General features: G+C 45.0%; 1 protein-coding gene across 7 annotated transcripts in view; it reads left to right on the forward strand.

Moving 5' to 3' along the window:
- CWF19L1 (CWF19 like cell cycle control factor 1) overlaps window positions 1-19942 on the forward strand; it is a 535479-nt gene that overhangs the window by 221129 nt on the left and 294408 nt on the right. For all 7 annotated transcript variants that reach the window (XM_069628338.1, XM_069628339.1, XM_069628343.1 and 4 more), the window contains one exon: window positions 8169-8280. In XM_069628338.1, coding sequence (XP_069484439.1) covers window positions 8169-8280 — 112 coding nt within the window. The remainder of the gene's footprint in view (window positions 1-8168; window positions 8281-19942) is intronic.

Consider the following 19942-nt stretch of genomic DNA (forward strand, 5'->3'; position numbering starts at 1 on the left):
GAAAGATGGGGGATTGAGACCCATCATGGACTTGGGTTGGCTGAACAAGCTCCTCAAGAAGGACAAGTTCAAGATGGTAACTCTTTCTCAAGTCCTCCAGGCCCTTCAACTTCAGGATTGGTTGGTGTCTCTTGACCTCAAGGATGCTTACTTACATGTGCCAATTCATTCCAAGCATAGGAAGTACCTGAGGGTCGCGGTTAGTGACTCGCATTTTCAGTTTCGGGTCTTGCCATTCGGATTGACCTCCTCCCCGAGGGTCTTCACCAAGCTGATCGTGGTGGTAGCGTATCGCAGGAAAGAGGATTCACGTCTACTCCTACCTGGATAATTTGTTGATCAGGGTGCCCACTCCCGAGCAAGTCCTGGATCATCTGCCCGTCACCTGCCACTCGCTTCAAAGGTTGGGCTTCTCCCTCAATTTAAAGTCGTCCCATTTGACGCCTACCCAGCGGCTCCAATACATCAGAGCTGTGCTCGACACATCCCTGGGGCTGTTCGCCGCCGCAGGTGAGGGCTCATCACATTCTGCAGATGGTGGACAAATTTCAACATGTCCAGTGTCTCCCGGCGTTCGAGTTCTTGAGGTTGCTCGGCCTCATGGCATCCTGCATTTTCCTGGTGCCAGAGGCCAGGCTGCGGATGAGATCTCTGCAGTGGGCTCTCAAGATGCAGTGGTCGCAGTTCTCCGGCAGGATGTCGGATCCTGTTCAGATTCCACCCTTGGTTGGCCAGGATCTTCTGTGGTGGGCCATCGAAGGAAATCTGATGACGGGAGCTCCATTTTGGCAATTGTGGCCAGAGGTGACGATCGTGACAGATGCATCCCTCACAGGTTTGGGAGCTCATGCCAAGGAGTTTACATCAGCGGCTGTTGGTCTCGGTCGGAGTACAGACTCCACATCAATCTGTTAGAGCTGAGGGCCGTCAGGCTAGCCCTGAAGGCTTTTCTGCCGTCTGTGCAGGGGAAGAATGTCCTGATTATGGCGGACAATACAGTGGTCATGCACTACCTCAACAAAAAAGGGGGGGCAGGGTCACTCCCGTTGTGCAGGGAGGCGATGCAGCTCTGGTTCTGGGCCATTGAGCAGGAAATTTCGAACTCGGCAGTTCATCTAGCCGGAGGCAAATGCGGCGGCGGATGCTCTGAGCAGGCAGGCATGGTCTCACAATTGGGAGCTGGCTCAGGAATTTCTTCTGGCGATCTTCGCCCTTTGGGGAACTCCACAAGTAGATCTCTTTGCTACCAGTGTCAAGCAGAGGTGCGAAAGATTCTGCTTGCGGGAATTTCCTCCAAGAGGAGCCTTGGGGGATGCGTTCATAGTGGAGTGGTCCTTCCCACTGCTGTACACGTTTCCTCCAGTCCCCGTCATTCCGCAGGTGTTAGAGAGGTTCGGTTCCCAGATGATCCTCATCCAGGAACAGGAGAGTGTGGTACCCAGACCTTCTAGACATGTCAATCTGCCCTCCACACCGTCTTCCCTACCGAGACGATCTGCTCTCACGGGAGGGGGGTTGGGTTCTCCATCCAGAGGTCGTCTCTCAGCCTTCATGCTTGGTATCTGAAAGGTTGCGGTATAAGGATTGGGACCTCCCTGAAGACGTGATGGAGGTGTTGCTTTCAGCCAGACGGTCCGCAACGAAATCCCTGTACCGTTGGAGAAAGTTCTGCGAATGGTGCAGGGTACAGAATGTGGATCCTTTCCAATGTTCCATTCCTTTGGTTTTATCTTTTTTGCTTTCCTTAGCCACAAGGGCCTGCAAGTGGGTACCATTAAGGGTTAACTGGCGGCGCTGTCTATATTTAAGCGCTCTTCTGAGGAATGTTCTTATTTTAAGATTCCTTTTGATTTCAGTTTCTAAAACGGCTTACTAATGTTTCCACCGTCGCCTTTCCAGGTGCCGGGATGGGATTTGAATTTGGTTTTAAAGTTCCTGATGGGAGTTCTGTTTGAGCCCTTACAGAAGGTATTTCTGATTCACAATATTTGCAAAGCAGCCACATGGGCCTCTGTCCATACTTTTGTGAGACACTATTCCTTGCCTCCATCCATGGCAGGATTTGGCCTTTGATAAGGCAGTCCTCTATACTGCCATTTGATTGGGCATTCTAATATTTTAAAATTGTAAATTCTTTTCCCACCTCCATATGTTGGTACTGCTTTGGGAGTCTGTCATAGATGTGGAATACGCCTGAGGACACAATCCTTTCTAAGACCAAGTTACTTACCTTATCTGGTAATGTTCTTTCAATAGGATGTTCCTCCAATGTATTCCACATAGTTACCTCCCAGCCTACCCTCCCAGCGTTCCCTGCCCCAGCCAGCGGGAGATTGGTGCCACATGTTCTGGGGAAAAAAAATACAACAGGCTACGGGCGCCATGCGTCCTATATAAAACATCCAGTGACGTCGACCCTCGACGGTGGCCCTCGAGGGACAGCGTGTTGACGTCATCGACGCAGGACGCCTACACTGAAATAAATTCCGAAGCAGCACAGCTGTGGTCATTACCTGTCATAGATGTAGAATTCGTCAGAGGAGCATCCCATTGAAAGAACATTACCAGATAAGGTAAGTAACTTGTTCATCACACTTGAAGAAATTCAACCCATCAGTCTCAAGTCTCATGTATTCAGGAAACCCATCTACCCATGCTTGAATCTATGGGACTTAAGTCTTTTTGGGTTCAAGATGTCATTACTAGCCCGCTGACAGTAGAAAAAGAAAATGGTGTTGCCATACTGTCGGCTACATTGGGCCTCATTACGACCCTGCTGGTCCGGAAAGAATCCGCCACCACTGTTCTTTCCGGACCGATGATTAAGAGTCCTGCACGCGGGAGGTGTCACTCCCGCCGCCAGGTCTGACCTGGTGGGTTTCACACCAGCCGCCTGCAGGCAGACATTGAAACACCGGCTCTGTCATAGACGAAGCCGGTGTTTCCATGGTCCCCATCCCCCTGGAGATTTACCGATTTCACCTCTGGAATTACCAGGTCACCGAGGCTGTAATGCCCTGGTGATTCCAGAAATCACGGAGGCGGAATGGTAATAAGAGTCCGGCAGTAACTTGCTGGAATTTCTGGCACGGTTACCGATGGACTCGTAATGAGGCCCATTGAACCACTGAAAAGAATTTCTCCTTAACAAAGCTGCGCTTCAGCAGAAACAGCAAAATGGCTGCGCTGGCTCCAGTGAGCACCATTGCACCGAAACTGTGTTGCAGCAACAAAGATGGCTGCACTGTTTTGCCAAGCGCCATTGGGCAAGATGGAACAGGAAGCACCCCGAGAAAGGCTTCTGGGGTGTGTTCTTGTTTGTCTTAAAGAAATGGAGTGAAAAAGCAGTGCTGCTATGCTACAAGCCCAAAATTCCCATTGAAAAAGGGAATGTCCCCTCTTAAATGATGGTGCTCTTATGCTATTTTTCCCTGTTTTCACCAAACTGCTTTTATCAAAAAGACCCTGTCGCGCCCAGCCATATTAACAGTGTGCTCCATCAGAAAAGAGCATTATTCCTGAATGACTGGCTGTGCCAGCCAAACCTGAGAACATCAACCAAAGCTTTCCTTCAGCCAGCTTCACGGGAAATGCTTAAATTGTGCTACAAAATGTCAAAACTGCTTGAAAAGAAAATCTGAGCTTTCTGAGCACTTGTCAATTACAGGAGACCTTTGCCTTTTACAGACTCTTGTCTACAAGAAACAAACTATGGCTGCAAAACAATGGGGGAATCGAGATGGAAAAAACCGGATTTGCAATGCAACTTTGTCACCACATGTGAAATGTACTTTTGGAAAATAAAGGAACAGATCTGTTTTAAAAGGGCATGTTGGATAAGGCCCTACCCTTATCTAGCAATGTGAACGGAATTGTGATGTGAAAATACATGTATGAGGTGGTTCTTTTCAGCAGGTTTTCTTCCAATTCAGAGCAAAAAAAAATGCAATTGAATCAAACTGCAATGGCTGCCTGGGGGGCAGGGGGGAGGAGTCAGCCCAAAAATAGGCTTATGCAGTAGCTACATCGGGGGGGGGGAGAACCAGCCAAACAGGTCTGCTGGGAGGATGCTAGCAACATAAGGACCCCCACAGTAAACTCCTTGAACACACAAGTGATAATTGCTAGGTTGGACAGACTGTTGTCTGTGCTCCAGCCTCGTAGAATACAATTCTAGGACACTAAAGTGCAAAGTGAAAATTCACACCTCCTCGTGATTTCCACCAGAAGCTTCAAAGGAAATCTCTGTGACCACCTGGGTTAAGGGAGTAGCCTTGGAAAGGTATGCCCATACATAGAGAACAATAATAACATTTGTTTCCAAAGACTATATATTAATACAAATGTTAAAGACTTTTATCTCTGCAGCAGGACTTTGCAAAAATTTAAACATTTCACTATTTAAATGTGGTTTGTATTTTAAGACATTGTAGCATTCACTGATTCCTTTGGGAATGGCAGATAATTGGGTATTATAAGGAAAATATCCATGATGCCATTGCGAATTTTAACACTGATATGCCTAATAATAATCTTTACACATGTGTAAAGTTATAGAATTTTAAGTGTTATAATTCTCCCTGAAGGGCGAAACAAGGTCCCACAATCGTGAGTATTGGACTGCTATGCTCTACATACAATATGTAATCTGCCCATGTGATTTGTTAAAATGCCACAAATGTATAAATGTGTAAATTAGGTTGACTAAATTTGGGCAAAAAGGACTGTGGGATGGCTTTTTACTTCCTAAAATGCAACCTCATAAACTGGGACTCCTCCCAAAGGAGGCAACCAACATTGATTGTCCTATCTGCTTCTTGGAGGTAGGCCTAGCTCAGTTCTGCCCACCAATAATTCTGTGATGTCACCATGCTCTATATAAAGAGTAGCTGACAGAACTACACAGACACACTGTTCCTGAATTTCCTGCTCCTGCGTTCCTGATCTGATGCATTCATCTGGCGGATTCCAACTAAAAGGCCAAAGCATTGCTGACCCTACACCAGAGCCCACTGAAAAACCCAAGCATAGCTGATTCCTATCCCAGCAAGGCAGTGATCCAAAATCAACCCACTAATCTCCCATTAAAAAGAGGAAAGCTGTGGTACCTTTTGCATCCTGAAATCGGACCGGCTTGCTGCCCACTGACTGCATCCAGCGGTACCTGTGCCATCCAGTGACCTGAATTGCCTAGCTGTTCGCTACCCGGTGACCAGACCTTGCCCAGCTGACTTTTGCCAGGTACACCGCCGTGTGGTGACCAGAACCTGTTGACTGGCCCAAAAATCCCAAAACTTAAAAGTGGACTGTGAGTATAATCCCCACCCCATAGAAACACATAGCCTATTTTATCTTGCCTTTGTCCTTATCCCACTCTCTAGTCGTATTTACACCCTGGTGATTTGTTGGAACTGTTACAATTATCCTTGTATCCTGTCCTTTATAGTGCTAGCGCCATCTCGTTTGATTTTTGTCGGGTGTAAATTATAAGCCCTAAGTTATATTAACTAGGCTATATTGTTAAGGAGGAACACAGTAAGCTCCAAGGTTGACCTCACAAATCAACCTTGGAGCTTACTGTGTTCCTCCTTAACAATATAGCCTAGATAATTTAGTTTAAGTAACATTTTCCTTTCTTTCAAAACCGATTTTCTCACTTTTGACTGCTCTATTTACCTAAAAAAGAACCTCACTCTAATTTACCAGCTAGAGACCTATTTTCACCTCTATATTGTCCGTGTGATATACCTCTATCCCCCAGCCTCAAAACCACAATCCAAATTTGAGTATTTCACCCGTTTTTTATTAAAAACCATTTGGGTAATTTAAAGTGAGAATTGAGGAAATTGCAACTTTTCAACGTGTCATTTGGCTGCAGCATGCTCTAAACTTTCCACTCATTTTCGAATTGTATGCCTCTTGCTGATCCATTGCCTTGTGAGTGCCAGTGATGCAACATACCTGCTATTGTGATAAAACATATGTTTATTATAAATTAACCACACATTATTTTTAATATTCAAGTGTTATTTTATGCCTTTGCTAAGGGTTTAAAGTCAGTTTTTGCCTCTTATTCTCTGAGGGAAGGTCGGATTGTGATTGTTTTCTCCTTCTTATTCCTGACTACCCGCTGCTTCTTTCTATCCACTCAGAATTCGATTATTTGTGGGTTGAGGGAACATTGCAGGGGAAAACCTTAACTTGGGTGCTATCTTTCCTAAAAATCAAAAAGTGCTCCTATTCAATTGTGCAGTGTATATGTCCTGGGAGAAGGTTCATTAAGTGCATTGCTTACATTTCTATTGTAATTATCACCCCATTGGTGATTGCTGCCCCACATTGAAAATTGTGTGATTTCCTTTGAATTTTAAAAATAAATAAATATTGTATTTTTACCAACCGGCCTGGTTCATGGTCCATTGTGACCCGAGGTATTTGAAAAAGGGGGTGTGATACGAGTGGTGTACCATCTCAAATTGAATTTGCATAAAATAAAGAGAAAGGCATATCAATTGAGCACTACATACTAGGCTGAGACCAAGGTGTGTGTCGCCGGATTAAGATCCTTAACAATACTAATTAACAAGAAGCTGCCTCATAAGATTCTTCATAGAGACTCTTACAATAAGGGAAGGTGGTTTGTATTTGTATTTATTACAAATTTGTATAGATGTCATATCTATCATGAACATTTACGGGCCAACTTATCTGGATTCTGAGTATTGGATTATCAAACAAGTTATTTTGCAATCTAACCTCCCTAATAAGTATTAAGTGAAAAAAATAGTTTTCACTATACCGAAAAAAAGATTGATATGCGTTTTTATGTATGAGTGTTTTGTGCTGGGAACAGGGTGGTGGGTGTTTGAAATGGGGGGTTGTTAACAATACAACCAGGGGGTGGGGGAGGATTGGGGTATCACCTTGCGAGGGGTGTGGTTGGGGGGGGGGGGGCAGAAAGTGATTTCTGTTTTTTAAAACATAAACACGGCTGTGTTCGGTTTTTAAAATGTAGAAATATCACATAGAACCCCCAGTCTCATTGTTTGTGGTGGTTTCAATAATATTGAGCCTTTTTTCAGATAGGGGTTCAAAATGTGTCTTTAAAAACTCTAGCTCTCATAAATCGTTTACTCGTCATTTATGGGAGGTGGTGTTGGGTAGAATTTTCATTTTTTATACCACAACACCTCCACCTGTGAGATCCAAAGCATTTTTTGCTCAACTCCTGGATTTTCTTGTCTCCTGAGTTTTCTGTTCTCCTGAGCCAGTCAGAGGCTTTTTCCCCACTCACTCATTCTTTTGCTCTTCTAAGGCATCTGTAATTTACTTTTGCAGCCCACAGAACCTTTTGTGCAGTGTTGCAGGGAGCCCTCTGTGCTTCCCTTTTTATTTTCCTTACCATTCCTTTTGAGAGACCAGCACACGGCATTGCTACCTTTATGTGTAGTGCTGAGGGGTTACACTGTATCCCCTCTCTCACTGCTCCTGTAATATTTTTGTTAAAGTGACCAGCATACTCTTCTAGCCCTCTAACTAAATAGCTCAGAGCTCCTCTCAATTTTGAACCCTGTTGTACAAATGAGCTAATGAATGTATTGAAAAGGTTTAGCATGGAAGTCCTTGTATCGTAATCCTCAAATTCCTTAAGTCCATGTTTATAGATATAAACATCCAAAGGTTTTGCTTTCTGTGGAAATCATCAAATTAAAAGTTGCATTGAGCAGTTAAACTATTTAAACACTACCAAATTCCTATAATTTCTGAGACCGAATGTCTACTTCTCGAGACGCTCCCAATATGTTGGTTAAATGCAAAAGTCATAAAGTTAGCAATAGGATTGCCTATTTTACACAACTTCCTTATTACATACTAGCTTAGAACAGGGTTCACTTTTTTCTTATGTTGCAAAAATTAAGCCTTGAGAACACAGCATTTACAGATTCACTGGTGATTATATGGTTCATGCCTTTATTTCTTTGGAGTGTTAATGAAATTGCTGTTTCAGAAGATCATTCTAAGAATGCATAATGAGTAACTACAGTCCTGTACGAAATAAAAGCTCAGTTTTGTCAAGCATGCTAATTTCTTACCTTTGTGTTGCTCTAGACCTTGCCATTTCTGATTGTATACTCAAAACTGTGCTTAAATTTGTTTTTTTCAAACAGGATGAGGCGGCACCTCAGTTCTTCTTTGATCTCAGCAAACAGCAGGGAAAGAAACGATACTCTGGAGGAAGGGATGGACCACATACCCAAAAAAAGCAGCCGAGGAAAGCCCGTAAGTTATTTTCATTTTCCTTGGCACTACTAAACCACATGGGTCTACAAATCTCAAGGCAGTTATTTCCCTTCATCTAATATGCAGGCATAGATGGGCGACTATTTGAAATGAGTAACACTAGTCGATGCATCATTTTTAGGATGGGTTTCTCTTCCCTTTGTCTGCTAGCAGATGGAGACTGAACCACAGCTAGAGAAGAGGGATTCCTGCATGCTTTCTCACCTGCGTAACAAATGCAACTGATCAATTTGAACTGTTAAAATGACACTTGTGTTGCTGACACATTAAAACACAATTAACATGCAGTACTACCTTCTGGGAAGTCAAGTAACTTGGTTACAGGCGAGTAAACCTGGACAGGAAGAACTTTTCAGTGTTCTGTGGTCAAACTCCTGTTTATAAGATTCACCAACAATTTCCACCAAATCTGCCATTCTGGGCATAAGAGGTATGTATGAATCTGAATTAAATCTACCCACACACACACTGGCAACCAAATAGCAGTTCCTGCACTTCCATTGATGTGGTCCTGTGTACTGTAGTAACGCTATCCCTCTTTTAAAGATGGTCACACTTTTATTATAGGGTTCAGTATCATAGGCTTGTAATAAAGGTAGATTAATGCAAGCTGCTAAACTTTATAAGTTTAAAATGTCTAAGATAACCACTTTTTGCTAATTCGCACTGCGTGCGTGTGTTTCTAGGTCAGGGGGCATTTAGAACTAATTTCATAGGACGAAGATTTTTGCCGCTTATTTTTCTTGAATTTACTTTGCTTAATTAGCTGTTTGATTTTAGCATATTTTAAACATTTACTGTGTACATATTGCATTCAGATACCTATTGTCAGGAAACAATGGAAACATTTGTGTGCTGCTAGGCGCTTTCCTATTCAGGCTCCTTTTGCCTCCTGAACTACAACTTCCAGCAGACTTGTAGTTCTTTGGCCATTTCATTGGCCATCAGGCATGACAGCGCAACAGACTGAAGCTGGTTTTTGCTGCTCTGTTGCTGTGTGCTACTCCGCTCACACAGGAGCAGGTCTCCTGCACAGGTTAGTCCCTGCTTTGTCCACCTGCAGCTTCAATTCTGTAGCCGTACTAGAGGACAATCATGATGCTGTCTGTTACAGACTCCCCTATCTCACGTGGGGCTACAACTAACGATACAGGGTTCCACAAACTAAGCACTTTTAATAATCTAGCTAAAAAACTATTGAACAAGCTCCTGCTCAACACTAGATCTTTAGACAAACATGCCACTGAAGTGGCTGACTACATTAATGAACACAATGTGGACGTTTGTGAAATCACAAAGCTGTACAAGGCTGTACAATGTTTTCACAGCTCCCCATGTCAATTGTTACAGAATAAGGGCATCTGCTTTTCGAACTATGCCGATGATACGCAGTGTATCATCCGCCTATCAGGCTACTACGATGAAGACACGTGTGTGATTAATGAGTTATTTGATCTCATCGAACGGTGGTTGGCTGAAAATGGACTTGCACTTAATTATTAAACAGAACGTATGTGTATTGGTACTAGTTCCAGAATTTTCAGACTAGATAGTTGAGTTTTGCACAGCAGATTGTAAAATTCCCACCAAAAATAAAATAAAAACGCTGGGCGTTTACTTGGATCAAAACCTTAATGTAAGAATGCATGTGAATAACCTTGACTCTACCTCATCCTATTATATAGGACTCCTGTCTCATATATGCCCATATCTCTCCATCAAGAGCACTGAGACTATCACCAGAGTGATAATGGACTTGAAGATTGATTACTTCAGTATCCTGTTGATGGTAGTCAGTAAAGTCGAAATTGCCGGACTACATGTGATTCAGAATGGAGCTCTTGGGGCGATTGTTGGACTTAAAAAAACATCATGTCTCCGAAGCTAGGAGGTTCTACACTGGCTCCCAGTAGAAGCAAGGATGCCCTTTCGTATGCTCTCTATAGTCCACAAATGCCTATAGGGCTCGAACCCACAATATCTAGTAAAAAGTATCATTAAGAAGACAATAGTCAAATTGAGATCAGATTGTTAAAACTTGTTGGTGGTACCTAGAGCTGAACTGGCTCGAAGCAATAAGTGTGTTCTACACTGCAGCTCCCAAACTATGGCACTCCATTCTGCCAGAGCTCAGAATGGAAAAGTGTCTGGACAAGTTTAAAGAGAAACTGAAAACTTTTTTTAAGTAATCTGAGCAATCTGTCTGATATGATACGCTAGCTTTAGGTGTTGACCATCTGTGCGTTTTGAAAAAATTCCCTGTAGGTGTCATCCTCTGCGCCCATATGCCTCCGGTCTGGTTTGCGCGGTACAAATTAAGGTAGCACTCTGTTTCATTACTTAGCAAAGGGTCTCGTGGTGAAGATTAAGGCAAGAGGAAGGTGCTGAAGTAGAGGAAGAGAACTTTTGAAACTGCTGTTCGGTGCAGCTGCGCACTTCGCAGGCGGTACTGTTTCATTAGCTGGTAGGTGTTTTCAAATGGTTAGAGTTCAGGTAACCAAAGGATGGACTCCTCTGAGACCTAATGAAACTTGCATTTTCCTGGCAGTTCGAGGTTGGGTAGCAATGGAGTAACTTTGCTGAACAAATTTGGGGAGGATGGGGGGGGGTTTGGGGCAGAACAGGACATCGAAATTGAAATGGGTCCCTGCCAAATGAGGAGAACACAATGGTGTGCCACAAAAGTTGGGAGAACAAACACCCTTGTCCATAGCCCCCCCCCCTCGACCCCCTGTCTAAAATTACATTGTTAGCAGGGCTTATTTTAGGAGGGAGAGAGGGCTGTAGAATTGTATAGAAATCGTAATGCAAATATTGTCCAAAGAAACACAAACACTATGTATTGTAAAAATAAATGGTTTATATAAATAGAAGTAGGCCCAGATAAATCTTGTGGGAAATGAGTACCATCACAGATCATATGAACACATGATGGAAAACGCACTATGCTTGAATGCATACAGACCAAAGGATATAACTTTTTTTGGAACACCTAAAAGTTCTATGGAAGTCGAGACCAATGGTTAATTTTGATTACTTACAGTAATGTAGGGTAATAGACCATACCAGTTGTACCATGACGCTCAGCAAGAAATCGCATAGTAAGTCAACTGGACAATACACTTTTCAGAATAGTGGAACACAGATTCTAGGAACAGTATCAATCTTTAACTAAGTTTTGTATAACATTATACCAGGCTAGTAAGATCTTTATTGTGTAATATTCAATGAAAGTTGCTTTTCAGTTTACAGACTAAGGGAAGCAATAACTTGGATGGCACACAGCTATGCAAGGTAAGTAAAACCTATATGTACTTTTGTTGGGAGCAAACAGCAACATAAAAGGTAAGTATGACCTAGGCAGACTTATTCTGGGTAGGCTAACAGCAAGTCGGGGAAGCAAGACCCAATTGGGTACACTCATACATTATCCTAACAAGAATAAAGTGAAACCAACAGCATTACTTTTACGAAGAGTGGAACCCAATTTACAGGTGAGTAAGTTAACCTATCTACGTTCTCTTAGTATGGCTAGACGGTTTCTAAGGAAAGTAAGACTTTGGGAAACAATACTTATTTAAGAAGGCACACGGTTTATTCAAGGTAAGTAAATCCTATGTATACTTTTCAGAATGGCAGGACATATCTAAGGTAAGTAATAACTTTTGTAACTATTCACCCAGAGTGTAAAGTTACCAACCAACTCATTTACAAGTAAGTACATTTCAACACTTGTTTTACTTTTCAAGCCAGACCCCTCAAAATATCTAGCCTTTCCCAATTCTAGTATGGGAGTTCTGAATCAAAAGAGGGACCCTAGTGGTCTAGGACTCTGCAGTTGTCACGATCCATGCCCCTGACCCCCTCAGGTATAACAGCCCCCCGGCAGCAGTGGGGCTAAAGCCCTTCACACTGGCCCCAAGGGCCTTAAAACTCCATCAGAAACTTACATGGAGTCAGTCCTGGCGCCAGGCTCATCGGGAATAAAGCCATGCCAGTTTTAGACCTTAATCCAACATGGAGGCCTATTAGACGGCTCAGTTCTTTAGAACCAAGCCATGCGGTCTAGTGTTTTGGGTGTGGCTGGGCCCGCAACTACTTTACCTGGGCTATTTAAACCACACCCAAACAGCAGAACACGCTTCGAGTTATTCTGTACTCCTGCAGCGTAACGCTCACTGTGTCCAGCTCCTGCTCATCTGCTTCTCCGGCGGCCCGATCCTGAAGCCCTAGATCCGGATTCCATTAATAACCTGGAAGAACAAAAACAGCATTAGCAAGCAAGAACACTTACCTGTGAAGTAACTGACCTTGAATCCATCCTGCACTTCGCTTACCTCGCCCATCTCTGGAGTTTGCCGCAACCTGCAAAGGTAAAGAAACAAGGACAGACTTCAGAACAATTCTTACCCTGGCAAGCAGCGAGTCCTGCCAGCATCCTGCGCTTCTCTTACCTCGCCCATCTCCGGGTTTCACTGCAACCTGCAAGTGAGAAGGAACAAGGTCAGCATTAACCAAACACTTACCTGGGCAAGCAGCGCTTCGATCGCTCATCACTCTCGAACATCACTGCAACCTGTACAAAGAAGAGAACACAGGTTAGCAATTAACACCAATAAACGTCACAGCGCTCCGCTTCAATAACTCACTGTGGTCTTCACCATCGGCGCAGCAACTCCGAGATCGCAACCATCCCTGTGAAAACAAAGAGACATTGTTAGGGAACAGCGTAGTGGAGCAAGACGCCCGAGAAAACAGAGGGAAAGAAAGAGACAGAATAAAGACGAAAAAGACATTACTCACCTGGAAGACAGCAAGCAGAGTGAGTCACAGCCGGTCTGGACCCGACATAAGGGCACACGGACCAGTGAAGCAACTAGATCTACGGAACGCCCGCACCAACCACGCGCCCCTGCACAGAGACGCAGGACGAAGAGTTCAACACACAAAAACCTAAGGTGAGCAATAACCCCAAGGGAGGGGATTTGGACCAGAGGGAGGTGGGAGTCCACCCATCACAGAACCAGTATTTTAAACCCTTCAGTCTCCTGTTATAGGCGCTACCCAAAGTCTGGCATATAACCAAGCAGTGAGGGGTCCAGGATAGCGCTTTGACCTCCATCCAGTATCGTGTGGCGCGCCCGTGGATACCAGGTAAGCGTAACAGCAGTAGGTAGGGTGAGATATGGCTAAGTTGTAGGCAAAGTTCAGAGTTCCTGAGAGACTATTCAAACAAGTATTCTACTTTAGAGTTAGTTGAGGGTCCAGGGACTTCAGAGAAGACATCCTAGGAGAATTCCAGCAGTAGGCGTGGGTGAACTGGACTAGAGACCTCCCAATCACAGAAACCACCTCAAAACTACACAGGAATCACAAGAGACTTAAGGTAAGTAAATACCCAAGCCAGCATAGTGCCTCGGCACAGAGGATTTTGCAGCAGGAGGACTTCAGGATCTGTAGCCAAAAACCCAGGCACTGCATTCCTTGTCAGGAGGACAGAAGACATGACCCTGGGTGGACTTTTTCAGCAGAGATGGACCCAGAAGGCTTCAGGCAAGGGTTTCTTCGCTGCTGAACTCTGTGGATTTGGTGCCAGATGGTTGCTGGTGGGATTATCCCCTGTATTTTTATTTATATTGCGCAGCCTGCCCATGGGCATCAGGGCGCATGTTTGGAAAGGTAGTTACAGGAAAGTGTTACAGGGCAGTTGCAGATTACAGATTATATACAAGTATTGCGGATTATAAATACAGAGTACATCAAATATATACATACATTTTACTTGTGGAAGTCGGTCAGCTACAGTATCTATAAAGGTAATCGAGAGGGTGCAACGGGCAGCAAGAGTTAGACGGGTGTCTGGCACATCATCTTGCTCAAGGAGCCATTGTTTAGTTCTTTTTTTTGAAGGATTGGAGGGATGGGACGTTCCTAAGAGCATTAGGTAGGGAGTTCCAGAGCTTCGCCGCCAGGACTGGGAAGCTCGAGCCTCTAGCAGTCTGAAGCTTGAAACCGGGAACGATGAGTGTGTGCGCTTGTGCCGATCTTAAAGGTCTGGATGCTGTGTGTTGCGTGAAGCGTGCTGACAGGTAGGCCGGTGCCGCATTGCTCTGAGCTTTGTGGCTTAAGACAAGTGTTTTGAGGGCAATGCTCCGTGAGATGGGAAGCCAGTGTATGTTACGTCTGGCGGCTGAGATGTGAGCGCACCTAGGTATGTTAAGAGCGGCCCTGATGGCGTTATTCTGGGTTACCTGCAGTTTATCGATGTTTCTCTGGCTCGTTCCGAGGTAGAGGGCGTTGCAGTAATCAATTTTTGATAAGATAAGGGTTCTTGCGAGGATCAGGCAGTTGTCCATTGTTAAAAAGGGACGGCAAGCTGTGATTAATTTACAAGTATACGCAGATGCTGAGACTACTGAGTTGGTTTGTCTGTTGAGGGAGAGGGTGGAATCTAGGTAGATTCCGAGGGTTTTAGTGACCTTGGTGACCTTGATGATGTTGCCATCAATGTTGAAGGCCTCATATTTCTTGTCAAGTTTTGAAAGTTTGGACTGAGAATCTAGGATGAGTAACTCCGTTTTCTCATTGTTTAGGCCGAGCCCGTGGTGGGCCACCCGGGCCTGGATGATGGAATAGACTGCATTGAGTGCTTTGACGCCAGTTACATGATCACCTGTGATAGGGATGAGTATCTGGGTGTCGTCTGCATAATTTGTGTAGGTGACACCCAGATGGTCAAGAATATCAAATGGTGGTTTCGTAAACACGTTTATAGAGCGTAGGTGATACGCACGAGCCTTGTGGGACTCCGCATGGAACGTGAGCTGGGTCAGCGGCAGCAAGAGGCGAGAAGACCCTCATGGATCTGTTAGCAAGGAATGAGCTGATCCAGGAGGTAGCTGCGTCAGAAAAGTGGGCGGCAGTTTTGAGGTGCTCGCAGAGGATTTGGTGATCAACCAGATCGAAGGCTGCGGAAAGATCCAGTAAGAGTAGGAGCGCTTGTTTGCCCTTGTCTTTCAGATCTTCAATTTGAGTTTTGAGATCTATCAGGGATGTTTCTGTGCCGTGTCTAGGACCGAAGCCAGATTGCCTGAGTCCTAAAAAGTTGTTGGTGTCGAGATAGTCTTGAATTTGGAGATGAGCAGCACGGTCCAGGATTTTAAGGAGGTAAGGCACCGTGGTGATAGGCCTGTAGTTGGTAGGGTTGCTAGGGTCTAAGTTAGGTTTTTTGATTAAGGGGATTACCCAAGCATCCTTGAGGTTGTTTGGTACTATGCCGGTTTTGAAGGAGAAGTTGATGGAAGGAGGTGATGAAACGAGCGAGGTCAGACGCTGCTTCCTTTATAACTGTTGCTGGGCAGGAGTCACCTTGACAATTGGATGGTTTTAACTTCGTCATGATATTTTCCACATCCTTAATGATAAGTCGTGAGAAGCTAAAGGGTTTGAAGGAGTGTTTAGGGGAAGGTATGTTGTAGGATTGGGTATTGCTTACTAAGTCCAGGAGATGGGTTTTTTTGGTGTTGATTTTAGCTTGGAGTGTGGTGATTTTGTTTAGTAGTGCTTTTTGTATGTTGGCGCACCAATTGGAGTCAGGGGTACATGTCTCAAGGGGGGGCGACAGGGGACTCTAATTCCTTAAGGATTTTAAAGAGTTCCTTTGTGTTGGATTGCGCTTGTATGATCCTGTTATTGTAAACTTCTTTTTTGGCTGCAAGTATAGCTTCCTTGTACGTAAGGGTGATGGCTAAGAGGTTAATTTTATCTACTGGCGTGGGTGAGCTTCTCCAGAGTGACTCCATTTTTCGTTTATCTTTGCGGAGTTCACGTAGGTGTGGGGTAAACCATGAATTAAGGTGGTTGCGCTGTTTTTCTTTGCGCTGTTTGATGGGGGCAATGGAATCAAGGGCTTTTAACATAGCTCGGTTGTATATATCCACAAGGACGGTAGGGTCCTCACAGGTGGAGGAAACCGAATTTAGAAGCGGGAGGATAAGTGGGAGTAGTTTCTCAGTAGTGATATCCTTCTTGTTGCGAGTCAAGGTAGGTGGTACGGTACATGGTTTGTCTGTGGGTGGACAAGAATTAATAGAGAATGTTATTATATGATGGTCGGACCAAGCACAAGGTGACACTGAGATTGTTTAATGCCCAATTCATCTCTGAAACCCAGCCCAAAGTACGTCCCTTGATGTGAGTAGGTTCATTGACGTGTTGGGTAAGGCCAAAGTCGGATAGGACACTGGCTAAATCACAGGCTTTGGTGTCATTGGTATATAGGTAACCTAAGTTAAGGTCTCCAAGTATGATGGTTTGGGATTTAGGCTTCGTGTTGGATGCTAAAATGGATGAGATGTCCTCTATGAATGTGGAGGTGGGGCCAGGTGGCCTGTAGATGAGGTGCATTAAGGCGGTGTGATTGGGTGAGGTTGGGATTTTAATTGAGAGTAGCTCAGCGGAGGGCAACTGTTGGGTGTTGACAGCTCTCAGATTGAGAGAACTCTTGAATATGAATGCTAGTCCACCCCCCTTGGTTTGGTTAGTGTGCCTGTCACACCTGATGGAGTAGCTGTCGGGGATGGCGAGGGTTAAGGCAGGTCCTGACGCCGCATGTAACCAGGTTTCAGTGATTGCCAAAAAGTCAAGGTTTTCAGTCACAATGAAATCAGCGATCTCTAGCGCGTGAGCAGAGACCGAGCGGGCGTTAATGAGCGCGCCTTTGAGTTTGGCTTGGTGGTTGGGGATGATGGCTGGGGGGGGCCTCGGTTGTTGGTGAGGTAGCTAGTGTACAGGTATCGTTCAAGCCGTTAGTAGCATCATCCCTACTGTCTGTATTCAGGTGGTAGAACCAATGGTGACATCTAGTTGCTAATCTTTGGTTACAAGGTCCAGCACTCTGAGGGGACTTTTTAGACTCTATTCAAATCTCTTGAGGTCCAGCAGGATGCCTGTTAAAGAGAATTCCTAGAAATGTGAGAATTCCCTTCTACGTTCGTTACCCCCAGAACTTTTTGCTGGACTTTGAGACTTTTAATTTCTAACCTGGTGAGAGTGCAACCCTTTTCCCACTTTCTCATGTATTTTTCTGTGATTTGGACTCTGTTTCCTTTGACTTTGGAGTCTGACAAACTCCATAGGCAACATCTTTACATTTGTGACACACTGCACTTTCAGTGCAGTGACACAGGGAAGTCTTAGATTTCCCAAAGGGTAAAATACCCTCTCTTGGTGAAACTGTTTCCAAGAGCAGTGAAGTGAAATTGACTACTTACATTTTTGTAGCTTTCTAGACCCAGCACACGCTATCTTACAATAGGGTGCTCGAGGGGTTACTTAGTATCCCCTTTGTCTAGTTTCTCATGTAACATTTTTGTTACCCTTGCTATAATTGCTGGCTGGTGGCAATGGTGTACTTTTTTTCTACCAATGTGTATTTTTACCACGGGCTGCAATTGCAGCAGCAGTAAGACACCCATGGGTGCCCATTTCGTCAAAATGGCCCTAGTGTTCTTTTTTCGCCATTTCTTGTTGGAAAGGTCCTTCTTGAGATGTACTCTGCGTGCCAAACCAGGTTTGGTCCCTTTGTTCGTTTTGTCTTTGAAGGGTTTCGCTGCTGAAGCCTGCCTCTGGCTCCAGCGTGTCTTGCAGGGGCTTGAAGTGAGGGTGGTACCCGAAACTCCCTGTGCTTAATCCCCTTGGTTACAGGTATGCACCCAAAGGTGATTGGCCGGCTGGCTGTCCTCTGAGGACAGCTAGGCTGCGTATGAATGGGAGAAACCTGCATAAAAGGTGAGGCTTTATGGCTTGGAAGGTAGAGTTGACTACTGGACGAAGGCATCCGAAGAAGAACTTGGAAGAGACGCCTGCTGCAACCTCTGGACTGTTGGTTTGCCAGGAGGAAGCCATGCTGCTGCTGTGCTGAAGCACTGAATTCCCCTCGGCTAGAGAAGCCCTGCAACAGACGACTTCTCCCCTTAGGTCGGTTGGACCAATCAACCCCAAAGTGAACTCGTCTGGTCATCCTCTCGGAGCTGGTTGTACTTCCATTGCTGCTGCATGAACCGATTGCCAGGGAAAGGAACACCAGATCTAGTGCATCGTTTTTAAGTCGGACCCGAGCTCCAGGAAGATCCTCGACTCCATGAAGCAGAACTGACCCAAGCCTAGGCCACCTCAACAGAGTGCTGGAACCCAGATGTGAGTCCATTAAGGTATCGGAGAACCCGCAGTGGTGCTATTTGTGAGAGACGCGAAGAGCTGAAACCACAAAATGTCGCTGATCTGAAGTTTTCTTATTGCTGCTGCTGACTTTCCATTCGTAGTGCAGGAGTCCCCAGACATCATCCCTCTTGTCCCCACGACTGAGGCCCACGAACACCGGTTCCTGTGTAGGTCTGCAGATCCTAAGTGCAGCTCTTGTGGTGTAGCCTTGCTAGCGATCAGTTGAAACTTGTCTTGGTTACCCTTGCAGAGTTGCTTGCAGCTTTGCCTCTTCACAAGCTGTTGGGGAGAATTCTCAAAAATTTGCTAATTCCCTTCACCTTGGAGACCCCCAGCAACTTTGCTGTATTTTGAGGACTTGATTTTTTTTTTAACCTGGAAACAGTGTGAGCCTTTTTTCCCACTCTGATGTATTTTGATGTGTGTTTTACTCTTGTGTTCTTTGATCATGGAGTTTTAAAATGACTCCATAGACCTCTTTTTATGTGTTACGCAGCACCCTCAGTGCAGTGACACAGGGATGTTCTTTTGGACTTCACAAAGGTTTAAATACCTTCTCTGGGAAAAACTGTTTCCAAGAGAATGTAAGGTTAAAATGACTTTACTAGTCATTTTAAATTCCTAGACCCAGCACCCACTATCTTCCAATAGAGTGCTGGAGGGGTTACCTAGTATCCCCTGAGCTAGAAACTCATGTAGCAGTCAAATGCTACCCTTTCCTATTGAAATGGCTGGTGGCAGCGGTTTTACAACGAACTACCATGATTTTTCCCGACCGCGAACATCAGTAGCTAAAAATCCCAGGAGCCATGTTTTTCAAGGTGGCGCCTTAAGCCTATTGGTTTAAACGGGTCCCGGTGGTCTTTTTTCGCCATTTCTTTTTGGAAAGGTCCTTCTAGAGTTCGTCTCTGCGCGCTGAACCAGGTTTCGTCCCTTTGTTTCTATGCCTTTGGCAGGCTTCCGGACTGAAGACCGCCTCTGGTGTCTTGAGTGTCTGGGGTAGGCAGGAAGTGAGGGAGGTGGCAGAATGTGCTTAGTCTCCTAGGAGACCCAAATGCACTCTGGTGTGATTGGCTGGCTGATTGTCCGGCAAGGACAGCCACCCTGATGGGTGAGTGGCAGCTAGGCTGGAATGAAGGGGAGAACATGGTTTAAAAGGCAAGTCTCTTGGACTGGAAAGCCGAGTCGACCCCTGGAACAAAAGAACCGAAGACTAGCTGAAGGAGGACAGCTGCTGCAACACCTGGACCGTTGGTTTGCCCTGCTGCAGGTCCGAATCGCCAAGTTCACCTCGACAGTGAAGCCCCTTCTAGGATGACTGCTTCCTTTTAGTTGGTGGGACCAATCAACTCGTAAGCCCCCTGGATACCATTCTCTGAGCTGGTTGGGTTTAACCAGCGAGAAGGACACCAGCTTGTGT

Source organism: Ambystoma mexicanum, chromosome 12, assembly GCF_040938575.1.
Source record: "Ambystoma mexicanum isolate Mex_15411 chromosome 12, UKY_AmexF1_1, whole genome shotgun sequence".
Classification (NCBI taxonomy): domain Eukaryota; kingdom Metazoa; phylum Chordata; class Amphibia; order Caudata; family Ambystomatidae; genus Ambystoma; species Ambystoma mexicanum.